General features: G+C 53.9%; 1 protein-coding gene across 2 annotated transcripts in view; it reads right to left on the reverse strand.

Moving 5' to 3' along the window:
- LOC109300224 (L-gulonolactone oxidase-like) overlaps positions 1 to 4,535 on the reverse strand; it is a 49,085-nt gene extending 44,550 nt beyond the window's left edge. Inside the window, exons 1-3 of one of the 2 annotated variants that reach the window (XM_019520867.1) lie at positions 4,347 to 4,530; positions 1,370 to 1,471; positions 807 to 932 (exon numbers count right to left, since the gene is read on the reverse strand). In XM_019520867.1, coding sequence (XP_019376412.1) covers positions 807 to 932; positions 1,370 to 1,471; positions 4,347 to 4,349 — 231 coding nt within the window. In that variant the 5' untranslated portion in view covers positions 4,350 to 4,530. Of the gene's footprint in view, positions 1 to 806; positions 933 to 1,369; positions 1,472 to 4,346 lie in introns of both variants that reach the window. The other variant, XM_019520868.1, reaches the window with a different exon arrangement.
- Between the last annotated feature and the right edge of the window lie 4,196 nt (positions 4,536 to 8,731).

Genomic DNA, 8,731 nt, shown 5'->3' on the forward strand with positions numbered 1-8,731 from the left:
CAGTCATTCCCCCAGATACAATGTTGGCTGACTCTGGAAATGTCAAATGTCTTGAGAAGAGAGAAGCCCTTCAGTGTCTTTTTTCTACTCTCTCCCAACTCGTTATACCCCCCATGTAATCGCTGGCATTACTATGGCTTTTAATTAGGATTGATCGGGATTGACAAGAACCCCTCAGGAGGGACCTTGCTGTCAGGAGCTGTAAAGGGCAGCCCAACCTGCATGGCCTGGCCAGTTGGGGAGTGCCTCATGCTGGCCCTGCCCACATGCTCTCTAATCCATGGGGAGCAGTTGGTGACAGGAGGCGCATCTACACGATGCTTTAATGTGCATTAGCCTATGTTAATGCACATTAAGGGTGCGCAGCTACACGTGCATGCCCTTAATGCACATTAAAAATGGAGAATTTAGGCTATTCACACTTAAATTTGATACCTGCAAATTGAGGCATCAAATTTAGGCGCGAATAGTTAAAGCACATGTAGACGCATTAAAACACATTAACACTGTGTGTGGACTGACTTGGAACTAAATTATTCCCAAGCCAGTCTACAAACAGCACTAATGTGCTTTAACGCCTGCACGTGTAGACACCTGCCTAAACCCACTTAATGTGCATTAAGCTAATGCGCATTAAATTTACACACACTTAAATGCACGTGTAGACACACCCAGGACATACAGTGGACTTGCTCTGGGTCTGGTGCCCTGACCCCCAGCTGCAGCCCAGGGCTTGCCCCTGCTCTCCGGCCACCAGGCCTGTCCACCCATATTTCAGTAGCGTAGCCCACACTGCCAGCACCCACCTTGAGGATCTTGTTCATCTTCCCCATTTGGATCATGAAGCCGTCCGTGCATGCGATGTCAGAGGGCGAGTGTCCACCTCCCACCACCTTCACCCGCTTGTTCCGCTGCCGGGCCAGCTCCAAAATCTGCAACAGCATCATGTGGCCATGAGCGCCATTCCCTTGGCAAAGGCAGGACAGGCCCCGGGGGCGGGGGGAGGGTCTGTCTAAACCAGTCTGCAGGGAGACTTGAACCCAGGACCCTTCCTTAAAAAGCTGAAGACTAGTGCACGTGGGGGCGAAGACCATCAAGCCAAAGAGCCTACTAGAACTAGAAGTCTAATGGGCTAATACGATTCAGGTACACCCGTTTTACTAGAGCCCCTGCCACGCTAGATAGCTTTCATTTGTGAAGGGGGGTATTTGACGGGACGGCCGGGGGTGGCAAGAGGTTGGCAATGATGACCCAAAAAGGGTCTTCCAGGCCCGTGTTTTGACAGAAACGCTCATGCCCCAAACTTCCCACCATCCGCTTCCTCCTGAGCATTGAGCTGAGTTCAGCCGTATTTCCGCTCCCCTCTTACCTCCTTGATTTCCTCCACCGACGTCGGCTGGAAATACAGCTCTGGGGAGCAGCCGTAGGTCTTGGCCCAGTTCTGGAACTGGACGCCTCCATGGCCGTGAACCTGAGATGATTTAAAAAATGGAGCTGGAGTGGATTAAAGGAAACCCTTCTCCGGGTAACGTGGTGAAACCATGGAGCTCGCCGCTACAGGAAGCTACTGGAACTGAGAAATCAACCCCCAAAGGACGGGATGCCCATGGGGGTAGTAAGCATGGCCAGATGTATCATGATAGCAAGCACTCTGGGAAGGAAGTGAAGCCTCCTAGATCAGGATGGGCCCGGATATCGCGGCACGGTTTGGGGCGGTCGGCGGTGCCTTCTAAGGGGTGCTGCTACCGAGGCAGGACACGAGATGGGGTCAGGTTGACCTTGGCTGTGACTGTTTGGGCATTGCTATAATAAATGATTGACTTCAAATGGTCAACTGCAGGCCAGGGGGTGACGGGGTGGCACACAGGTGGCCAGCCTCTGCAGGTCAGTGGAGGAGCAGGGTCTCTTTGGTCTCCACCGCATCTCTTCCAGCAAGATGCATCCTGATAAGGCAGCAAACCTCCCATGAGTGGCCATGAACCTGCCTCCTGTGTCTTTGCAAGATAATAACTCTCCCCCAAAATGGGCTGCAATAATGCCGTGACTCCCTGGGGCTCTGGCGCGGCTCTCTGACCCCTCAGCCCCCCGGGCACGGGGATGCACGCAGCTCTCCACCTGCAGCCCATCCCCTTCGTTGCCTCCTGCCTCCAAGTCCTGGCCACCTGGAGACTTCAGTGCCAGCCTGAGGGATGATCCCAGGGGTGCAGTCACTGTCTCCAGGAAACACCCCTTGGCAAAGAGGCAGGATAAAATATAACCGGTTGTGACCCAGTCCCCCCAGCTCCTCATCAGCCTGGACCCTGCCATCACAAGGTATTCAAAGGGCGGCTTGAATTTGCTTCTACAGGCCAGATTTGTCCCTGTGGCCAGCTCCCATATGACCCACCACCCTGAGAAACCCCCATGCCTGAGGCCCTGCCAGCCCTATGCCTGCTTCAGAGCTTCAGTTCGTAGGGGTGGGTGCTCTCTCTCAGGGGACTTGGGAGCCTGTTTCCTTCGGGGCAGCAGCAACTGGGGCCTTTGGTGCAGAGGCAGCACCAGCCACAGCAGTTTGCTGCCCAGGGGGTTACAACATGGGCATGCATTCAATGAAGAGCATCTGCAGACACCCCCCTGCAGCCCCCCACCAACAGGCACATCTAGATAGCTCTCAGGGGACTGCACCAGACCCCTAACACCCCCCACTGCCCTCATTTCTCTCTGCTGCCCCCTCCCCGCTCCGTCTGTGTCGGCAGCATCTGGGCTGATGTGAGGCAAGGGCCATCTATCCCCAGGCTGGCAGCTCCTACTCCTGCCGGTCTCTGCACCCACCAGGCCCCTCTGCTATGCATCGGGTGGCTTGATGGCTGTCTTTGCAATTCACAGGCCATTGCAATCAAAAAACTATTTCAAGCACTTGCTGTGTAAAAGGACACTTTCCCTGGGGCTCTCTGCAAGGTGAGGGGAGGGCAGTGTGTGTATGGGGCGGGGGTGTCACTGCTGCTCCCTGCTCTGAGCACAGAAGCTTCCTGCTTTCCACCTCCCCCCAGCACTGTTTTTGGGGGGAAACCTCCACCTTCCACCAGCAAGAGATCATGAAAAAATAACCCCTCTGGCTTCATGCATATTTCTTGGCCCCTTACAGCTGCCCAACCTTACCACCTCCTCCACCCAGTCTCTGAGAGAGCCCTGGTGGGAAAATGTGGGGGAAGTTTGTAAAGCAAAAAAAATCCACTTTTTAGTTAAAATTCCCTAAAGGCATAAATTCTAGAATCACAAGGCTGGCAGGAACCTCTCAAGGGGTCCTCTGGTCCAGCCCATCAGCAATATCTCCACTACACAACCCATCTGCAGTACCCTCATCTACACCACCCATCAATACCCCCAGCTACACCACCAGCAATACCCCCAGCTACACCACCAGCAATAATACCCCCAGCTACACCACCAGCAATAATACCCCCAGCTACACCACCAGCAATAATACCCCCAGCTACACCACCAGCAATAATACCCCCAGCTACACCACCAGCAATAATACCCCCAGCTACACCACCAGCAATAATACCCCCAGCTACACCACCAGCAATAATACCCCCAGCTACACCACCAGCAATAATACCCCCAGCTACACCACCAGCAATAATACCCCCAGCTACACCACCAGCAATAATACCCCCAGCTACACCACCAGCAATAATACCCCCAGCCCACCCATCATCAATACCCCCAGCTACACCACCAGCAATACCTCCAGCTACACCACCAGCAATAATACCCCCAGCTACACCACCAGCAATAATACCCCCATACCACCCATCACCAATACCCCCAGCTATACCATCCATCAACAACACATTAAGAAGAAGAGAAGCCAAAAAACACAGAAGGCAATCAATATTTGGAGCGGGGAGCACTGTTGAATTTTTAAACCATAATCCCCCGAGGTCCCAGAATAAAGCACCAAAATGGATCATTTGCTATTACAAAGGAACAAGGTTTTCATTTTTGCCTCCATTTCCTTTTTGTCAATTCAAAATGTAGTTTTGGGGGGGAAAAAAGGACATTTTTCATGAAACAATGGCATTGCTGCAAAAATAAAATGAAATAAAAAGTAAAAATAAAAACATAAAATATAAGTAAAAAGAAAAGAAAAGGAAGGAAAGGAAAATAAAAAATAAAAATAAATATAAAAAAATACAAAAATAAATATAATAATAGGAAAGGAAAGAAGATAAAAAGAAAGATGAAGCAAAAGCCATCAGCCCCGCGCTGTAAGCGAGGGTGCCCGCCTGCATTGCCCACCCGAGCCAGGGCCCTGCCTCCGCTCTTGGACCCTGATGCTCCAAGGGTCGGCGTTTCCTTACCATCCTGCTGCTTCCCTTAGGAGCGGGTCTCTGCAGCAAGGGGGGCTCCTTCCTGCTCCCCGGGTGGAGGGTGCTGCGGGGGCTCCTGGAGCAGTTTGGGGGCTCTGGGGCAGAGGAGAGCAGGGGGCAGAGCTGCCCTGCAGGACCGGGAGCACCGAGCCCAGGCTCTCACTGGCCTGGCCGGGCGGCAGAACCTGTTTGAGGAATGCTGGCCAGCAAAGAGCTAATGAATAACAGCTTCCCCTGCCCCTGCCACCTCCCCCGCCCCAGCCTCCCCACCTTCCCCTGGGAGCACACAGGGAAACATGGCTCTGGCCCGGGTTGCAGAGGGTGCTCCAGCTGCCAGCAGCCTCGGCCTGCCGCACAGGTCATACGGTCCAAAACAAGGAGGGTTGAAGGGACCTCAGGAGGTCACATCGAGTCCAACCCCTGCTCCAAGCAGGACCAGCCCCAACTACATCATCCCAGCCAAGGCTTTGTCTACCTGGGGCTTCAAAATCTCCAAGGATGGAGACTGACTCCACCACCTCCCTGGGGAGCCTGTGCCAGTGCTTCACCACCCTCCCCATGAGGAAGTTTTTCCTAATATCCAACCTCAACTTCCCTTGCTGCAGCTTGAGCCCATTGCTCCTTGTCCTGTCGTCTGCCCCCACTGAGACCAGCCCAGCTCCATCCTCTGCAACCCCGCTGCAGGGAGGTGAAGGCTGCTATCAAATCCCCCTCGGTCTTCTCTTCTGCAGACTCAATCAGCCCAGTTCCCTCAGCCTCTCCTCACCAGTCCTGTCCCCCAGCCCTCAATCATTTTCATTGCCCTCCGCTGGACTCTCTCCAACTTGTCCACATCCTTTCTGTAGTGGGAGGCCTAAAACTGGACACAGGACTCCAGATGTGGCCTCATCAGTGCAAAATAGAGGGGAAGAATCACTGCCCTCGATTTGCTGGCACCGCTCCTCCCAATGCAGCCCAGGACGCTGTTACCCTTCTTGGCACCAAGGGCGCACTGCTAGCTCCTGTCCAGCTTCTTCCATCCAGGGGGCCACTAGCTAATGACACCTCCTCGAGGATGCTGTGTGGTGGGGACTAGACACCAAGTGATGGCTCTAACCACTAGCCTGCAGAGTCATGCTCTGAGCCTGTCACATGGGATGGAGCGGCTGCAGCAGGTGGGGCTGAGCCCCCATCTTGGAGCCAAGGGTTAGGGTTAGGAAGCTCACCTGCGTAGGGGGAGATGGGGGTGCTCCTGCAGCTGGATGTAGGATTTGAACCTGCATCTCCCCCTGCTCAGGAGAGTGCTCGCACCCCTGGGCAGGGGGGACGGTGGGGCGTAGGCTGGCACTGGGGCCTAGACCGTGCCCAGTACCACAGGACGGTATGGAGGGAAGTCAGAGCCTGCAGGGTTGGGCAGGGGTTGTGAAGTGCTGGACTTAGCACTTGCGGTCGGAAGCCAGCACCAACTTCTGCTTTGTGACCCAGGCGGCCACTCTCCACCCATGGGACCGTGGCCTCCATGAAGGGAGTTCCCTCCCCAGCAATGGGACCCTGAGCCTGCGCAGCACTGCACGGATGAGAGAGGATAACCTTCCTTGTTGCCCCCTGCTCCCCAGTGAGGAAGGTAAGAAGAGGCGTCCTCCTCTCCATGCTGCCTCAAGTTGGGCTGGGGGGGAGCCGCAGAGGTCCCACCTAGTCCAACCCCTGCAAACCAGCCCAGACAAACCCCTTGTCTGAGCAAAAGGACACAGTCACCCCTGTCCAGTTTCTCCTTGACACATCCAGTGATGCCGAGTCCCCGCATCTCTCCCACCGCCTCCCTGCTCTGAAACACAGACAAGTTTCCTGGGACCCAACCTAAATGGCTGCAACTTCAACCATTGCTCCGCATCCTCCTTTCCGCAGCAAGACAGAAAAGGGTCTCCCCTCTTGCTGGCAGCCCTTCACGTATTTGCAGGCTGTTATCCCGGCCCCTCTTCGGCACCCTGTCCTCAAGCTGAAGGTGCACCTCACACCCATCACAGCTGTACTGGGGTTCATCTCCAAAACTGCCCTGAGCGCATCTTATGGGGCAGCTGCTTCAAAGCGGCGGCTGTAGAGAGCGCTCTAGGCTGCGGTGCAGCGATAAGGGATGGGAAAAGCCAGGGCAGCTTATGTTTCTCCTCCAGTGCAATCAGTGCCGGTCATAGAAGAGGCACTTAAACCTGGGCACAGCCCTCCCCAGGGAGCCCAGCCTGCCATTTGGATCCCCTCATAAATGCATAATGGATGGATGGATGAATAAATACCAAATGCCTGAAGGGGCCTGGCTGCCTACGCCCTACTATTAGCTTCATAATTACCTGCGAATGCTCAGTGCCATTGCCCTTTGAGAGGAGCTGGCTTTCCTCCTGCCACACTGGAGAAGAGTGCATGGGGCACGCTTGGTGGGGTCAGGTATGGTGCTGGCCAGGAGACAAGAAAATGACTGCTTAATGACTGGGCAGGATGTAGGTCATGGCTCAGAGCGTGGCAGGGAGCTGGGTTTTGCTCTTGGCTGCTGGCGAGACTCAGCTTTAAAAGCTGTGTAGCTCAGGGGAGGCTGCTAGTGAGTGTGCTGCTAGTGTAAGGAGGCCAGGAGCTCAGTCCAGACACCACACTGGTCTCAGTGATGCCAGCAGGTGGGGGGTCAAGTGAGGCAAGGGGTGGACAGTGCCTCTGCACTATGAGGCAGTGAAGCAGGATCTCTGGGGCTGCATTTACACGTGCACATTAATGTGCTGTAGCCTATTTTATTGTGCATTAGAGCATCGTGGCAAAAATTGCGCTAATACGCAGTAAATTTTGGCTTCTGCACATTAAGCATGACTAAAAAAGTGGGCACTTTTGCTATTGAGCAGTAGGGCAGCTTAATGCACATTTAGCTAGTACCTTACATTAGAGGTGCTCAATTTAATGTGCATTAGCAAAAACACATTAATAAATGTGTAGATGCACCTAGAAAAGACTTCTTTCCTATCAGATCAGATCAGAGAGGCAGTGGAAGGAAAGTGGGAGGGGGGCTCCAACCCCCTGCAGGGGCGTTGCAGAGAGGATGGAGCTGGACTGGTCTCAGTGGGGGCAGATGGCAGAAGTAGCAATGGGCTCAAGTTGCAGCAAGGCAAGTTGAGGTTGGAGATTAGGAAGAACTTTCTCATGAGGAGGGTGGTGAAGCACCGGGCACTGGGTGGTGAAGCATCTTGGAGCAATCCCCAGGGAGATCGTCTTTCCCCGCTCTGCATAAATGGCACACACCGCACACTACTCGGGGGGTGGGGGCTGTATTGCATCTGTTTCCAAGTATGGTCCAGAGCAGCCAAGCTACAGTCCTAGCAGCATCTCTGAATGAGATGCCAGGAACCTGGATGAGATGCCCTGGCTCCTGCTCCTCTAAGCAGGAATTGGGCCCCCTTGCGTGGCCCAGGGAACATCCTCTCCAAGGCTGATGACCTGGTGGGTTTTGCCACAGTCACACTGGCATCGTTTCCCCTTCCTATCTACCCCAAAACTTCCCTGAACTGCTGGCACCTAGCACACCTGCTCAATCCACATCCCCACACTGAAGTGTTTTGGCCCCGTTTGGTCCCCATTGCGCCTCTCCGAGTGATACACCCCTGCTGAGTCCAGGAAGCCTCCACTCATTAAATAGCCTCCTAATTAAGAGAGACAGCGGCCTTAGGTCCAGTATCACAAGCCTTAAGTCTCAACTCAGCTCTTCTAGCCTGAAAGTACCTCTGCCAGGAGACGTGGTGTCATGCAGGAGAGCTCGTATAACTCAAGAAGAACAAAAGGTTCCTTCTGCGGCAGAGATGCGTCTACACTAGGGACCCTGGCCATTATAGTGCTTCTACCCTGCCAAGACAGCACAAATTAGCCTCACATGCCCATGGGAAATCCTCCCTCAGGAACGGCTCAGCAGCTTTGACTCAAGGCAGCACCGGCACGGGATCAAAGGTCAGAGGCTCCAAAACATGCCCAGGGCTTATTCCACCATCTTAGTACTAGTTGGCAGAGCAAAGTTCACCGCGGTGAATTATCCGGTTCAGAGAAGCTGGTGGATGTCTCCAGTGCATTAACTGTTGCAAAGCTCATACCCTCCTACAACCGCAACAGCTTTTCCAAGCCAGGTCCTTCTCGGCAGGTGCTCAGGTAGATGCTTTTCGGGGAACATCCCATTTCTCAACAAGGGATAGGCTCCCCACCTTCGAGATGGACATCCCATGATCACAAAGCACCCATTGCAGCACACAGAGATGCACACCACTGCCAAAGCCAGATAAAATGTTTTTGAGAAGCAGGAGATTCCTCCCAAATTCCACTTTGGGGGGGGGGGGGGTTAAAAAATTTTGCAAATTTGGGTGAATTTGGAAAAGGGAAAA

This window comes from Gavialis gangeticus, unplaced genomic scaffold (assembly GCF_001723915.1).
Source record: "Gavialis gangeticus isolate Ggan-Ray unplaced genomic scaffold, GavGan_comp1, whole genome shotgun sequence".
NCBI classification, from domain to species: domain Eukaryota; kingdom Metazoa; phylum Chordata; order Crocodylia; family Gavialidae; genus Gavialis; species Gavialis gangeticus.